This window comes from Cyprinodon tularosa, unplaced genomic scaffold (assembly GCF_016077235.1).
Source record: "Cyprinodon tularosa strain WSP-4 unplaced genomic scaffold, ASM1607723v1 ctg178, whole genome shotgun sequence".
Taxonomy (NCBI): Eukaryota; Metazoa; Chordata; class Actinopteri; order Cyprinodontiformes; family Cyprinodontidae; genus Cyprinodon; species Cyprinodon tularosa.
Window position 1 is genome coordinate 37,992 of NW_024038597.1, and position 17,354 is coordinate 55,345.

At 39.8% G+C, this 17,354-nt stretch overlaps 1 protein-coding gene across 8 annotated transcripts in view; it reads left to right on the top strand.

The window, feature by feature from the left end:
• The window catches only part of mtmr3 (myotubularin related protein 3), a 59,467-nt gene that overhangs the window by 22,799 nt on the left and 19,314 nt on the right, over positions 1–17,354 (top strand). For 5 of the 8 annotated variants that reach the window (XR_005280574.1, XM_038281989.1, XM_038281991.1 and 2 more), the window contains exons 7-13: positions 1,431–1,513; positions 6,025–6,375; positions 6,569–6,682; positions 6,878–7,068; positions 12,650–12,781; positions 12,917–13,028; positions 14,634–14,829. Coding sequence is in view for 7 of the 8 variants with exons in the window: in XM_038281989.1 (XP_038137917.1) it covers positions 1,431–1,513; positions 6,025–6,375; positions 6,569–6,682; positions 6,878–7,068; positions 12,650–12,781; positions 12,917–13,028; positions 14,634–14,829 (1,179 nt within the window). In the remaining variant the exon portion in view is untranslated. The remainder of the gene's footprint in view (positions 1–1,430; positions 1,514–6,024; positions 6,376–6,568; positions 6,683–6,877; positions 7,069–12,649; positions 12,782–12,916; positions 13,029–14,633; positions 14,830–17,354) is intronic. The other 3 variants (XM_038281992.1, XM_038281988.1, XM_038281990.1) reach the window with 1 other exon arrangement.

Sequence of the window (17,354 nt, forward strand, 5' to 3'; positions counted from 1 at the left end):
TAATGAAGTTCGGGTCGGATGTATCCGACCTGGCCGTTCAGACACAGGTCGCATTTGAAAAGATCAGATTCATATCGGATTCAGGACCACATAGCCAAGTGGCCTGGGTCGCATTGGAAAAAATTTGATCTGAGTGGTTCAGACAGCCATGAAAAGATTTGATTCAGGTCACATATAAGCAAAAAAAATCGGATTTGGGTCAATTCAGGCTGCAGTGTGAACGTAGCCATTGTAATCGATTATTGAAACAATGGTCAACTAATTTAGTAATTAATTATCTTTATATTTTTAGTATAGAGTCTCTAAAACATGCCGTTAGCTGCCACAGTGACCCAATTAGAGCAGGAATTATACCAAAATCTTATTCCGCTGTAGCTAACAGATCTGCTCGGGTCCTGTTTCATGCCAGTGACGTTACGCTACGTGATTGGCTGAACGTTTCCACGTGACGAAAAAAAAAATGTGGTTGCCTAGACAACGATAACATGACGCAGCGTCAGTGTTCCGAGTCGGGAGAATCTGTAGCGTTAGCGTGTCTGATGACTGATGAAGTTTTGATCGATAACAAAACTGAAAAAAAAATCTGTTTATGTAAACAAAGCAGCTGTTAGACCCTGATATAAAGAGCTGGGTAGCGCTGTGGCTAGCTGTGCTCAGTAGCTAACAGGTTAGCCTCTTTTAGCTTGGTCAGTTAGCCATATTAAGCTACACTACTTTTAAATTTGTGTCAAAAACAACCGTAGAAGTAGAATAACTGTTTTATTTGTCTAAAATCTCTACGAAAGTCATTTTTTAAGATGTTCCAATTGTCCTCCTCTTTCCTGAGATGTTAATAAAAAAAATAAAAATAAGCATAAATTTTTTTTTGTCACCTTGTTAAATAGCAGAGTTCAGTCTGTCCTAGAACGCAGTACTTTCCTTCAAGACTGACAATTATTGTTTTCTACTTTTAGCTAATTTAGATCGCCAATGAAATTTAAAATAATAACAAATATAGGTAATAAAATGTTGAGACTCCAAAAGAGATTTGATCTGTAAGAAACCAGTGCAATACAGTTTGTCCGAGTGGAGTTGCCATATGATGACGTCATAAGAAGGGGCGGGACCCCTAGCAGATTTGACCACCAGAGCACATCTGGTACCTACAGCATCAATATGCTCTACCCACAGCTACTATAGCGGAAAAGTTTAGTTCTTCTTTAAGGAAATGTTTCTATCTGATTATTAATCGACGGATTAGCATGAATAATCGTTAGGTGCATTCCTTCTCTGGAGGCAAATTTATGCAAAAATTGGGCTGAATACAAATTTTAAAATGTTTAATTCTTGTTATAAAGTGACAGATATGTGACAAATGTTTAGATTTGTGTGAAAAAGTTTCTTTTGAACGCCTCATCAGCTAATTTCCTCTCCTGCCTCTGGCTTCCCAGGTTCCTCTCCAGCTGATCGAGTGCGTGGAGGTTCGGGATATGTTTCAGCTTCACGTCACCTGTAAGGACTGCAAGGTCGTCAGGTGAAACTCAAATCTTCATTTGTTCTAATATTTACAAAATAAAGCCCCTTTCACAACATGCAGCTAGGTTAATACTGTTATCAAAGACATCTTTTTATGGAGACACAGCGCCTCCATGCTGCCGTGTGTTATGCATAAGTTAGAGTTGTTATGAATACTCTAGGTATACGCCCTAAATAGAAAAAAATCCATGGAAAGTTCAGCATATGGCAGGATTTTAGGAGATTTCAGGACGTCAGGCTAAATTGGCAAGCTGTGACGGGCCCTTTAGCTATGGAGTATAAAAAGTGCCAAATTTAAATAAATAAATACAGCATTAAATAAATAATTAAATGTGTCATTCATTAATTAAAACCACGTAACTAATATAAAGTGCCACAATTAAATAAATACAGCGATAAATAATTAATTAAATGTAGGGCTGTAACAACGTATCGATAAAATCGATAAAAATCGACTTTTAAAAGCGTTGGCAGCGAATTTCATCATCGATTAGTTGTGTCGCGCGATTAATGCGTCATCTGCCGCCGTCATCACTGCCACTTGACTGAAAGAGGAAGAAAAAAAAAATACGACAGAGCGAGCCAGCGCCGCAGGTGTGCAGTGTCTCCAACTCAGCGACTCTGTCGCTATATTTAGCGACTTTTCAGACCCCTCCAGCGACTATTTTTTTTAAAAAGCGACTAGCGACAAATCTGGCGACTTTCTACAGTGTCACTGGCGGCTTTTGGAGACTCTTACGTGAAAGCATGTATCGTTCCTACTCTTGTCCTCCAGGGGCAGCTGCTGCCGTGGGGCGCCTCCCTCATCCCAACCCCGTTCTCCCGCATGAGTCCCTCTCAGCGCTGCAGTCAAAGCCGCAGGATGTTTACCCTCAGCGTCCAGACTGCAAACGAAGCGCGCATGCGCCGGGATTGACGGCACAAATTGATCACAATAATTAAAATAGCCTTTATAAATAAATTAACTTGCAAATTATGAGGGCAAGGCTTTTGAAGTTTAAATCTTCTGGCAAAAATAAAGTAAAGATCCTGCAATTTATGGAAGTAAAGCAGAATAAAATCCAGCAAGATCAGTAATATGTCAATTAATTATCTGCCACATTTCCATGTAAATATCTGTCTTTGGAGGATGTGTTTTTTAGCAGCCCTAGTTCTCTCATTTTTATTCCAAATACAATTTATAATTAGAATCACAGGGCTATTTTTATCTCTATGGTTCAGTATTTTCTCAAGTAGCAACTTTAACTGCTATACTTTCCTGTCTTAAAAGGCAGAACTCTTCTAGTCTAAAAAAAACTCATTTGTTGAAATGGGGGGGCCTATTGTTTGAACCCCTTAGGGGCTTTTAAAAACAAAAATGCCTTTTTTTGCGCTTTATGAAACAAAGTAGCCTATATTTTGTGGATATTCAGCTACATTTCTCATGTAAGTTTGCGTAGTTTTAACACAAACATTTATTTTTCATATTGCACCAGTACAGTTAATGAGCAACCTGTACTTGTGTGCTTGTTTGTTCTGTCTAAAATGTTTATTTTGGAATAAAGAGGTTAATATAAAAAATATTTTTTGTCCGATTCATCGATTAATCAAAAAAATAATCGGCCGATTCATCGATTTTTAAAATAATCGTTAGTTGCAGCCCAAATTAAATGTGTAATTCATTAAATAAATAAGGAATTAAAAATATATAAATGTGTCATTAATTTAATAAAATACATCTTCATTTTATTAAAAAAATATATTTAATTATTTCAGTGTGCATTTAATTATTTCATGGTCCTGTGTCGCAGTGCATCGAAACCATTCAAAGAATCTGTCAAACTCACTCATCAAAGTTAGGGGGCGGGGTTAACGCGAAACGAGTCTCTGTAATCGATTTGCTTCGCCTTAATGTGCAGGGTGACCAATCAGGTGTTAGATAGCCGCCCCCTAACTTTGATGGGTGAGTTTGACAGAATTAATGACACATTTATATATTTAATTCCTTATTTATTTAATTAATTACACATTTAATTAATTGTTTATCGCTGTACTTATTTATTTAATTGTGGCACTTTATATTAGTGACGTGGTTTTAGTTAATGAATGACACATTTATTTATTTAATTCCACATTTAATTAATTATTTAATGCTGTATTTATTTATTTATTTAATTTTGGCACTTTTTATCCTCCATGTTTAGCAGTTTCCTGCTGTTTCATGGTAGACATCTTAGCTGTTTAATGTTAACATTCAGTCAGTGGTTTGTCGCTCCTCCATGTTGTTGCAAGTCTCTTATTTGGACCTTAAACATTTTAGAAAAAGGATTTTTTTATTGTTTGTTTTAAGCCTTAAAGTATTGAAAAACTGGAACTTTTAGTCCATAAAAACTGTAGTTTTAATTAAAAAATGTCTCAGAACCCGTCCTGCCATGATTGCTGCTGGATGTTGTTTTGGTTAAAAAGTTATTCCCAGATGGTTTTAATCTAGAGTCCTTATAAACATGCAGCAGGAGGAAGCTAGGTAAGGTCAGCTCAGGCCTCTGCAGCCACAGAGACGCCAATCTTTTTATTAATGGTTGTTCTCTTTAAAGATAACCCAATACACATATAGAAGAATGATTTAGATTTAAGGTAAAAGTTTCCTTTTCATAACAAAACCTCCTTAATCACAGAAAACGGAACGAAAATGGGTTGAACTAGAGTGGGGAAGCAATCCGCTTTACAAAGTGATCTTCTTGCAGACGATTGGGTGAGCGGATGAGCTGCAGGGTTGCAAGATTCTTCCGGATGGAGTTTTTTTCCCCCAGGATTTTTCCATGTTTTTTTCCAACCTGACGAAACAGTTTCTTCCAGAAAGACAGCTTTTTCTTACCATTTGAAGGCTGTTAAGCCCCTTTCACACCATGACGTTTTAGAGCAGTGTATTTAGATTCTTACAGCCCAGTTAATTTTTTTAAGGGACATCATAGGGGACATTTTTAATAAAAATGCAGCTTTTTCTAATATGTTAAGAGAAGAAAAGATGAAAACTGCAGGAATCAGGGAGTTTAAAGCCAGCTTTCCGTTAGTTTTGTCTCATGTTGCAGCCCAGAAACTTCAGCTTTGGTTCAGGAGGTACGGTGGCTGAGAAGTGCAAAACACATTTACAATTCAAAAACACATTAACAAATAAAAAACAAATGTACACTTTAGCAAACAAATTTACATTTTAGGAAACAAAGTCACATTTTAAATAAGTTAGATTTTAGGTGAGAGAAAGTTTCATTTTAGAGAAAAAAAAATACATTATAGGGAAACAAATTTACATTTAAAAAAAAATTGACTGTTTGGAAACACTTGTACAAGTGCAAAGACAAAACTGCAAGCGGCAAAACACAGTTACATAGCCAAAAACAAATTAACAAAAGACGGCTACACGGAAAGGGAATGTCCCAGTGGCCGGATGTGACGTCACCATTACCCTGACTTGTAGTACAAACAGATCAATCTGTAGTCCTCCTGCTTCACGTGAAAAGTCAGCGGCGATTTTATTATTGTGGAGCAAATTTCAGCCCATTTACACCATTTTGTTCTTCGTGCGAACTTTAACGGGACACGGACCAGGTGGCAGGACCACCGGAACTGCTGCAACGCAGCCACTGCCACGAATTGAGCTCGGCCCTGCTGCTTGGTCCTGCCACCTGGTCCGTGTCCCGTAAAAGTTCCAGAGACCACAATAAGGGCAAAACATTGTTCGGTTAGCGTAAACTTAAGAAAAATAGCTTCAGTGCAATTCTTTCCATCTAAAATCGCAGCTGACTTTTCACGTGAAGCAGGAGGACTACAGATTGAGCTGTTTGTACTACAAGTCAGGGTAATGGTGACGTCACATCCAGCCACTGGGACATTCCCTTTCCGTGTAGCCGTCTTTTGTTAATTTGTTTTTGGCTATGTAACTGTGTTTTGCCGCTTGCAGTTTTGTCTTTGCACTTGTACAAGTGTTTCCGAACAGTCAATTTTTTTAAATGTAAATTTGTTTCCCTATAATGTATTTTTTTTTCTCTAAAATGAAACTTTCTCTCACCTAAAATCTAACTTATTTAAAATGTGAATTTGTTTCCTAAAATGTAAATTTGTTTGCTAAAATGTGAATTTGTTTTTAAAAATTGAAACTTTTTTTTCAAAAATACATTTGTTTCATAAAATATAATTTTGTTTCTTCAAATGTTATTTTGTTTTTTATTTGTTAATGTGTTTTTGAATTGTAAATGTGTTTTGCACTTCTCACTCACCGTAAGGAGGTTTCTGAACTGAAACCCACTAATGATTAGAAAAGATGCTCCTAATCCTCGCTGTCCCCCCCTGTTGGTGGATGTTTTGCCCTCTTGGTGGTGGTCTGCCTGCATTTCCTCTGTAATTCCTCTGCAGGCTGACTTTGTTGCGGCTAAATTGGCTAATATTACTTCTGCTGCAATAAAAAAGCATCAGGATCTAATTTTGGTGAAATTTCTCTCTTGTTTCCTTTCGTACCATCCGTTGTGCCGTCAGGTGTCAGTTCTACACCTTTGAGCAGTGTCAGGAGTGGCTCAAACGTCTGAACGCCGTAGTGCGGCCCCCCTCGCGTTTGGAGGACCTCTTCTCCTTCGCCTTCCACGCCTGGTGCATGGAGGTGTACGCCGGAGAGAAGGAGCAGCACGGCGAGCTGTGCAGACCCGGTGAGCCGCTGCCTTCCAGCTTCCCTCTCATCCTGACACTCAGGTCCTATCAGACATCAATCATTCAGGCGTTTTCTTTTCCTGCAGGAGAGCATGTGACCTCGTGGTTCAAAAACGAGGTGGAGAGGATGGGCTTCGACACTCAGAACGCCTGGAGGATATCAGATATCAACAGCAAGTTCAGGTAGAAGAGGCTCTTCTAGGAGTTTGCTGCTGTGTCGTGTTAGTGTACCGATACTCCGCTGGTGCTGCCCCCCCCGGGGAGATCAGATCAGGCCGTCCCAGGATTAGGTGTCTGCAGACTGATGCTTCTGTTGAGCCCTCAGACCCCCTCCCCCGTGTTTACCTTTGCTCTCTCTGGCTCTCCGTCCTGCCAGGCTTTGCCCCAGCTATCCTCAGCAGCTTCTGGTGCCAGCATGGATCACTGACAAGGAGCTGGAAAACGTGGCGGCTTTCCGATCCTGGAAGAGGTTTCCTGCTGTGGTTTACAGGTCTGTGTTTGTTTCTTCCTCCAAACTGGATTTGTTTAAATTACCTATTTCTGCACAGAAACAAGATGTCTTTGTGATGCTGAACATGCTGGATCGTTATTGTCTTTATCTGACTAAACTCTCCCAGAAAGGAGATGCCTTTCTAGGTAGATAAAGAGATAAAGTCCTTATGGCTGTTTAAACCCCCCCACACAGACATCAAAGCACAGGAGCTGTGATCGCCCGCTGCGGCCAACCAGAGGTCAGCTGGTGGGGATGGAGGAACGCCGACGACGAGCACCTGGTCCAGTCCATCGCCAAGGCCTGCGCCGTGGACGGCAGCAGCCGCAAGCATCTTTCGAACGGAAGCTACACCAACGGCTCAGACCCGCCTGACACCGATTTTGGTGAGACATCAGAATCGAGCAAGTTTCGCTGGATCCAACTCGATTTCCCAAACACGCGCTGTCGGTCAGGGGAAGCTGAAACTGTCTGCCTCTTAGAGCAGAGTTACAGCGGGAATAATGTTTGGTTCCATTTAGCCCCTGAGACATTTCCACATTTTGTTTATGTTTAGAGCAGTTTTGTCGTCATAAAGAGATGATCGGTGTGTGTTAAAACTGATTCCATCCTTCAATACCACATTTATAAGTCATGGCAGCCTATGTGTAACTCTGTAAATAATCCCGTGTTTAACTTTTAGGTAACGAGACGACGATGTTGGTTTGATGATTTGCTTTCACTTCTGATTCATCAGCATTTAGCCCTTTGCCTCCAGGTGTTTTCTGAACAGCCCTGGTGTTACGCCTTTAACCGGTATAAGATGCATTAACCCACAAAATAAGACAAGATTAAAGAATTTAATTTAAAAAAATGTCAGATTGGTTTCTACCAGGGTTCCCGCGGGTCCTTAAAAAGCCTTAAAAGTCATTGAATTCTTCAAAATAAAACTAAGGCCTTAATTGGTATTAAAATGTCTTAAATCAGTCTTTTGTAAGTCTTAATTTTTAAAACATCATAAATAGGATTATTTTTATTATGATTTATTTTTGTAATCTAAACAAAAGGTTAAGATTGACACATTTTTTTTACTATTTAAAGAAAAATAACGGCTCGCCATTAGTGGTTCCGTCCCGATAGCGGAACCAATAAAGCGTTGTTGCGGCCGGGACATTTGGGAGATGCTCCATTAACTTATTGTCTGGAAAATATGAGCAAGTGTAAATGTAACCAAAATTGTCTCCAGCCAAGAGTTTCCTCCACGGCTAAAACCAGGGAACATACATGAGGCTCAGTGGATTTAGTGCAAGAAGTCATTCAAGCTCAGAACGATGGGAATTAAGGCAGTGGAGTCGCACATGCGAAGCACGAAACACAAAGCGTCAAAATGGAGTTACAGAGAAACAGCCGGTATTTCTCAGTTTAGTTCCACCCTTGTCTCTGCAACGCCTCCACTTATCACCAAATCAAACATACTAAGAAAACCATACAAAGAAAAATAGCTGCAAAAAAGACTTAGCACTGGTTATGTTGGGGCTTTAAAACTGATTTGTTTTGTTCCCTGCTAAAACAAAGTTTGTGAAATCAGTTAAATAATTGTTCAAATATATCTGTCATTTGTGTGTTTTTAGCTTTCTTCCTGTATGAGAAGCTTTTCAAAATTTGAAACATTAGTGCAGTGGTTTATGTTAAAATAAACCTTTGGGTTAAGTTGTCGCAAGCAGGTTTTTCTTATGTTTCTTGTGAATTTGGTCTTAGATTTTTATTTCAAGTGGCATTAAAAAGTCTTAAAAAGTCTGGAATTTAACTTGCCTTATGCTGTAGGCAAGGGCGTAGGAATATGTTTACAATTGGGGGGGACACATGTCGGAAATCTGAGATTCGTAAATATTCAACAGAAACATATCGTAAGTACGCTACTTAAAAAAAAGGCTATTTAATCTTTTACTTTATTCCTTTATAAATGTGTTTGCAAAAATAATGCATTTAAAATTAACATAATGCATTTGTTCATAAGATGTGAGCATATCACCAAACAAAATGACTGGAGTCTTTTACTAAGCAAAGGGAGATGTATTTCAAGGGCTTCAGCCCTTGGCATATTTAGTGTCCGCATACGCACTAGAAAATCAAAACAATTCAGTAGGCCACAGAAGTGCAAAGTTTGATATGTTTTATTTTGTCAAACTTGCAATAATGGTCAAAAATGAATTTATATAGGTTGACTGACAGAGGGAGATGACAGTGTGTTGAAGAATTATGGACAGGGCGCTTTGAAGCATCTGGTTCAAAAACGCATTATCAACCTTTGGTAGAAATCCATCCATCCTTCCATTTTCTGTACACCCTGTCCCTTAGTGGGGTCGGGAGGTGCTGGTGCGGGGTCCACCCTAGACAGGTGGCCAGTCTGTCCAGACCTTTGGTAGAAATGGCGCCTTTAATTCCAATTTGCAGTACAGAACAGAGAAAACTACAGAGTTGTCAATGTTGTGTTAATCTGTTTATAGTGTAAAAAGAGGAGCCAGCAGTTTATTTGAGGAAATAAAGGTGCAGAAGTTAATTAGTTGGTTAATTAGTGGTTGTGCAGCACTCCGCTGCACAACCAATGCGGCCGCCGCTGCTAAGAATTAGAATTAATTCTCCCTGTGGTTTTAACTAACGATCAGGAGCACGGCAGGTATAACATCTGTCCATTTCGGCGAATCAAAACCATGCAAAACATAAAAAATCCTCGTAAAACGCACGCCCAGACCGGGCTAATTTCAACACAAGTTGTGTTAGGTGACAGTTACTCACACTGACGTTTCTCTTTTAAAAAAATCTGAGTAAGTCCTACTGCTGTTTCAGCCTTTTAGTTGGTGGTGGCATTGTACTGAAATGAGATATAAAAAAAAATATATAAAAAAAACATTTTGGCTAGCGTGGCAAACGTCTAGAGAAAGTTAGCAGTTAAATATTGGATGAGTGATCAGCCCAAGACTACGGAAGAGGATAGGGCCATTGAAAAAAAAAAAAAGTTAAGTGATTTTTACATTTTATTTCAGTTTAATACGGGAAAAAAATCAGAATTCTGACTTTTATTTTCAGAATTAAGACTTTTTTTCCCTCAGAATTCTGACTTTTTTTCTCAGAATTCTGACTTTTTTTCTCAGAATTCTGACTTTTTTTCTCAGAATTCTGACTTTTTTTCTCAGAATTCTGACTTTTTTTCTCAGAATTTAGGATCTTAATGTAGATGGGCACCATGAAGGAAGAGATGTGGAGCACTCGGCTTCAGTGACAAAGATGTGAGTTGTTTGAGAGAGCCAGTGACACATTGGTGGAAAATGACAGAATTAGGCAACTTTTGACGTGCCCGAGGGCTCCCATAATTAATGGAGGAGCAGAAGGTCATTAAAACAAGAGAGCTAGTCTCTAAAACAGACATGGCTATGGCTTGATGCTAACATGTTTGTTGTTAAACATACTTTTGTTATATTACATTTGTGTTGTGTTTTCCAAATAGTGTAGAAAATTAATGGTGGGTTAATAATGTTTACCTTTTATGAGCAGGACAGGAAGCAGAGAAGTGTAGCATTACCTCCAACTAGTTAAACTCATAATTATGAAGTTATTCAACAAATTCCTCAAGTAAAAAAGTGCAACTTTTATTTTTTATTTATTTATTTATTTTTACCAGATTTGTTGATTAATTTCAGAATTATGTATTCCTTCCAATTTTCCAAATCTGAAGAATTTTTTAAACCAATATCTACATTATTTAACATTTAGTTTATGTTTTAGCAGTACTTCCTGTTATATTTCTTTATACGTATATTTTACATTTTCTTGCTCAGCAAGCTCAGCAGATTTGAAATTGTGTGCTTGTGTAAACACAAGTAGTCAATCTTTACTCTAAACATATATTCTGGTTATTTTTTAGTTAGACCTTCTTGTTTTTATATATCTGTGTAGTACCCCCCCCACCCCCCAACCACCAAAAAAAAAAAACTGTAAATTGATTAGAAATATTAATCATCTGTCAGATATCTGAGAAAAAAGTCAGAAGAAAAAAGTCAGAATTCTGAGAAAAGTCAGAATTCTGACTTTTCCCCCCATGTTAAACAAAAAAAAAAAAAGTAAAAATCAGTTAACTTTTTTCAGTGGCCCTAATCCTCTTCCTACAAGTCTAAGATGCCTAAACCAAAAAGATTCAGTTTCTAGCACTATTCATAGCAGCATCCCGACAGACCAATTTACCTCATTAACAAGTTTCTGACTTTCTGTATCGCTGTTTCCCTCCCGTCTGAGTGCTCAAACACTCAACAGTTCACAGAGGGGAGGGGGAGTACAGTGACGTAACGCTATGTTGCGCCTTCAAAATAAAAGCACGATAGTTAAAAAATTGTCAAAATCTAATATTTTGCGGTACAATTTTTGGGGGGGACATATCCACCTGGCTTTTATATTGGGGGGGACATGTCCACCTCGTCCCCCCCGCTTCCTACGCCGCTGGCTGTAGGAACCCTGTTTTAGGTAAAGAGACGACGTTGTTGGTTTGATGATTTGCTTTCACTTCTGATTCATCAGCATTTAGCCCTATGCCTCCAGGTGTTTTCTGAACAGCTCTGGTGTTACGCCTGTAACCGGTATAAGATGCATTAACCCCCAAAATAATCTTTTAAAAGAAGTCAGATTGGTTTCTACTGTATCCCGTGCAATCCAATAATCCACCACAACCTGACAATGAGTGAAAAGAAAAAGGAAACTAAAAAAACTGATTATTTGCGCACACGCGGTACAGCGGCTGCACAACTATGGCCCCCGCAGGCATGGATGGACTGGGAATCCAGCCTCATTCATTATTCATACAGGTTAATAATCTCCTCATCTCAAGAAATCAATTTCTGTTTTCTTGTGATAACGAGATGGTTATGTCATTATTTCGAGAAGGCAAAGAAGAATAAAAAGTCGCGTACGACTAGGCCTGTCGCGATAATCAATAAATCAATTAATTGCACGATAAATGTGTTTGTGTGAATGTGTTTTTCTCTTTCTATTTATGACGCTAAAAAAAGGCTTAACTCTGGTGCTATGCACTGACCCCGCCCCTTCCTCATTTTTTAAGAAGGGAAAAAATTAGGAGGGAGGAGGAGTGGACTATCGCATCAGGTAGTTAGAGGAGTTAGTGAGGTAAATGGAGCTGGTTTTAAAGTCGAGCGCAACAGTGTGGGAGTATTTTGGATTCAAACCAAATGACCGAGGCGAACTGCTGAACCTATGTGAGCCAGTATGTCGCATTTGTAATAATACAGCAGCAACTAAGAGCAGCAATAAAACCAACCTACACATGCAGCTAAAGCACAACCACCCAGCAAAGTTTCTCCAGCCCGTCTGCGTCTTCCAGTTCGCGACAGTCCACCATCACTCAAGCAATTAATCGACAGGCAGCATACAAAAAGGATTGCGCAAAGTGCCGCGCGCTCACAGACAGCGTATTTCCATTAAATCAGTGTCTTCAAACAATATTATCGTTTATCGCAATAATTTTTGAGACAATTGTTCAGCAAAATGTGTTATCGTGACAGGCCTACGTACGACCGCTCTCAGCTTCTGTATAGCACTGATCCCTGTGGTACTCCAACATGTTTTCATTACTTGGAACAAAGTGGAACCGACTTCCTTTCATTCTGTTACAGAAACATGTAAACATGAAAGAGAACCTTTCAGAGAATGAGACGGGATCATGATCACCTGAAACTCCACTTCTTCGTTGTTTCAGAACAAAAATCCAAATGAGTTTCAACCATTAAATTCACTACTTTACCTTTATGTAGCCCCTGAAACCCCCTTACTGTACAGCAGCGTTTAAGGTTTAAATGTTGGGAGAAAAATGGGAAAAAGTTCAGTGTTTTTATGTGTTTGCAGGGCATGAAAGGTTCCAGCTTCTTTGGGTAAAATGATGTTATTTCCATTGAATGTTGAGTCTAAATGAGCCCTTTGTTTCAGAATCCTCCATGACCAACAGCTCAGAGGTGGAGACGCTGGCCATCCAGCCCAGCAAGCTGCTGATCCTGGACGCCAGGTCGTACGCCGCAGCCGTAGCCAACAGGGCGAAGGGGGGAGGCTGCGAATGCCCAGGTAGGCTTTGTGTCTCGGTTTAAGGTTTCAGGCAGATTTAGGTCAACGCTGCAGAATCAGAAGCTCACTTAGCCCACAAATGCCATTGTTCTTTGTTCTAAAATTAAACAGTTTTTTTTTTCCTTTCTTTTGCAGAGTACTATCCAAACTGTGAGGTTGTGTTCATGGGAATGGCCAACATTCACTCCATCCGAAAGAGTTTCCAGTCGCTGCGTTTCCTCTGCACTCAGATGCCCGATCCAGCCAAGTATGTTTATTCTTTTTCTTCTAGTTCTACAGCCTCCAGCAGGGCTTTAGATTCCTCCAGAGAAAAAGTTATGAGCCTGTAGATTGAGGTTACAACTAAAGCCATGCCTTGCTTGCTGGAGGCACCAGGTGATCACTGTTGTTAAGGCTCAGACATCTGTGCCTGATTTAGAGCTTGGCCCAGGCCCAGCTAGAGGATCTCTTTCCATTGGATCACTCTAGGTTACCTCCAGGTGGATGTGTAATCAAACTGCTCAGCTTTAGGACCATGTTGCTGAGTTTAGTCTGCTGTTCAATATATATCCTCTGAGTCAGGATTAGGGTATAACTTCATGTACCTGTATGGATCTATATACTTTAATAAGAGGACTGTATCTTTGTTAGCATTTCTGCAAATGCATGTTTGTTTGTATCTGTACGGTTTTCAGCAGTTATGCTTTGTAAAGGTGCAGAAAATTAATTGTTAGTGGAAACGTGAGGTTCAGGTTTGAAAAGCCTTGTTTTTGCCAAACATAGTTAAGGTCATATAACCTCATAAGGCTGAGTCCAAGCCAAAGGATGTGAAAGTAGACCATTGTAGTATCACAGAAGCAGCCGGCATACAGGACCTTTCCAAACATGAAGGTTCATCCAGACTTTTAAAGCTGGATGAGATGTTATGATGTCTGCTGACTTAAATATTTCCTTCGTTGTTTTGAAACGGCTCCTAGACTGTGTCTGTGAACTTGAAGGAAAAGTTCGGTCAGCAAGTAATAATCAATGGATAATTTTTTATACCTAAAACAAACACGTGTGCGCTGATACAATGAATTTAGCGTTAAATTATTTAGCGTCAAATATAGTAGCCCCTCCCTCCTGCCATCTTCCAGCAGTGACGTCACGGTGCGGTAAGCCTAGCGCCATTCTCCCCGCTTTCCAAGCTAAATCAATGGGAACTACTAGACACATCTGCAATCAACAACAATTATTGAAGATTTCCAGAGGACTTCACCATTGAAATTCACCAGAGCTATAGTGAAACTGACAATGCCCACGTGCATGGCAGCTGGATGCTGTAATACATCGGGTAAAAGTGAAAAAAAAGAGTTATTCCACCTTTCTGATTCCTGATCCTCCACGGAAGGGTTGGTCGTTGGATCGCCAACTTGAAGAGGGAGGATTTGCCATCGAACTTCTGGCCAGAGAAAAAACCCGTAATATGTAGCCAACATTTGGAAGAAGAATGTTTTCAAGATGACTTGGATAATAGCGCGTTGTGACAAACACCAGATACAGCACTGGGACTTGATCAACAGCCGATACCGCACCGTGACGTCACTAACCAGTAGGTGGCAGTAGTGTTCTTTGATAAACATGGATGCCTCCAGTAAAGCTCATTCACATGAAAATTACTCTGAATTAAAAACACTGATCATTTATTGAACAGGATGTAATAATTTCATATTTAAAGAACTTTCAGAAGTTTGAATTCTGAATATGAGCGACTTTTCCTTTAAAAACAGATCGATATTTTCAAATCAAAGTTTGAAAAATTTGAGATTTCTATGACATCAGGCTTAAACAGCATTCCTCTGATCCGAGCTCTCATGTTGCTCTGTCTTCTCAGCTGGCTCTCTGCCCTGGAGAGCACCAAGTGGCTGCAGCACCTGTCTCTGCTGCTGAAGGCGGCTCTGCTGGTGGTCAATGCGGTGGACAGAGACCAGCGACCTGTGCTGGTGCATTGCTCCGATGGCTGGGACCGCACGCCACAGATCGTAGCTCTGTCCAAGCTGCTTTTGGACCCCTACTATCGCACTATTGAGGTATTGATGTCACCTCTTCTGTTTAGATTGGTTCTAGAAATGACCCATTACCCAGTTTTTCTAAATCTTTGACAGAAAAACAATTTATTTTTTTTCTTTCATTATTTCAGATTTTTTTCAATAAAATAATACCGGTACATAGAAAAATGGAGTGCAGTTTATTTTCTAATATATCATTTTCATACCTAATTAATTCTATTAAAAAACGAATGTAAACATTCATTTTTTTTTTTTTTCTTTTTGGGTGGTTCTTATAGCATCTTATCATTATCAGAATTATCACAAATTCCTCAGCCTGCTGGACGTGCGTAAGCCGACTCTATGAATGGAAAAAGTTCACCTGTTGTGCAGGAAGAGCTGCCCATTTATCCCTGATTCAGAAATGTTTTGCTACGTAGGCCTAGCCTCGTGAGACCATCCTGATCTCGCGAGCTTTCAAGGTTTCACTCGCTAATCAGTCTGGAGACTCTCCGTTAAAGAAAATTTGGAGCCGTTCACCAAACGAACGTCCAATCAGCGTTGGCTTTGAGGCGGGTTGAGGTGTGACGCAACGAGAAGCGCGACAGTTCAGTCTAAAGAACATGGCGGCTTCAGCCGATGAAACTAGCGTTAGCGTGGCTATCGAGCAAGTTTTATGGGAATTACAGAGTATTTCTTCACTGAAAGAAGAGCAAAACACTGCTCTGGAGGCTTTTCTCAGAGGAAAAGATGTTTTTGCTCTTCTCCCGACTGGTTTCACCAAGAGTAGCCTGGCTTGTGATTGTGTTTTCGTCGTCGCTCTGTTAGTACGTCATATGCTTCGTTGATCTGATTGGTTTATTTGGCCCGTCTATCACCAACATAGGCCAATCAGCTAACCAGTATTTTCGCCCCTTCCCAAAATTACTTCAACGGAAGGTTTCCAGATGGATATGCGGAGCAAAAAAACAGCTAAAAACACACATGTTTTCACTAGCCTTCCAAAGCACATAGCCTGTTGTTTTATTCCCTTATTTATTATAGCTTTTATTGCATTTTATCTGTTTTTACTTGTGTTGTTTTTATGTTATCATGTGAAGCACTTTGTGACTTTGTCTGTGAAAAGTGCTATACAAATAAAGTTTACTTACTTACTTACTTATCTAGCGGAGTCAGGTTAGCGTAGGCCTGTCACGGGAACAAATTTTGCTGAAAGATTAATTGTCTCAAAAATTATTGCGATAAACGATAATATTGTTTCGAGACCTTTTTAAACTGATTTAATCGAAATGACATAATAATGCATGCATTTATTTTCAATAGAACACTTAACACTGGAACCAGTTAACAAAATAAAACGAGACATAAAAATCAAATGGACTCTCAGTCTCTGTTAACTTAAAATACATTTGAATAAAAACTAAACACAAGATAAAACCACAGTGGAAATAAAAACGTTGTATGTTTGTGATATGCATGTTTTCCTCGGGAATTCATCCTGTCAAATGTCTGCAACATTTTTGCGAAATGTCGGCTTTTCAACAATATTAAATGGAAGCATCTCTTTAGCAATTAAATGAACTACGCTGTCTGTGAGCGCGCGCCACTTTGCGCCGTCCTTTTTATATGCTGCCTGTCGATTAATTGCTTCAGTGATGATAGACTGTCGCGAACTGGAAGACGCAGACGGGCTGGAGAAACTTTGCTGGGTGGTTGTGCTTTAGCTGCATGTGTAGGTTGGTTGTATTGCTGCTCTTAGTTGCTGCTGTTTTATTACAAATGCGACATACTGGCTCACATAGGTTAAGCAGTTCGCCTCGGTCATTTGGTTTGAATCCGAAATACCCCCACACTGCGGCTGTTGCGCTCGACTTTGAAACCAGTTCCATTTTGAGCTTTTCCCCCAAACATAAGATGTTTTTTTTTATACCTCGCTAACTCCTCTAAAGCTGCAGAAGCACAAAATGATGCGCGCTGACGACCTGATGCGATAGTCTAGTCTTCCTCCCTCCTCAAAAATGAGAAAAGGGGAGGGGTCAGTAGATAGCACCGGAGTTAAGCCTTTTCATCCAGCGTCATCAATAGAAAGAGCAAAACACAGGCAGAGACAATATAGCTGCTAAATGAAATGACATGGACAGTTTTTATTTACGTGCAATTAATTGATTTATCGATTATCGCTGCAGGCCTAATGCTACGTTCAGACTGCACGCAGTGGCAGATGAAACCCAGAGAGTCGCTTGGCTTAATTTAATGAATAATGCTACGTTCAGATGAGAAAGTTCTCCTGAAAACATGGTCTGTGCAGTCAGTTCATCCAGATTACCATCCTGCCTTCAAAGATTATTTCTCTGTGGGAGCCGCTCAGACCCCCACATACCTGACGGTGCGCTGTCACTGGGAATCCCCAGCAGCCTCAGGCCCGGTCGCCTCTTCGCGGTTTTCCGCTACTGTTCGCTGCGGCTGGAAGGAGTTTTTCATGTATGTGCAAACTGCAGGCACCAGAATAATAACATCAAACATATTTTGCCGGCAAGTTTCGACATTTTAAGTTAATTTAGGCGTTA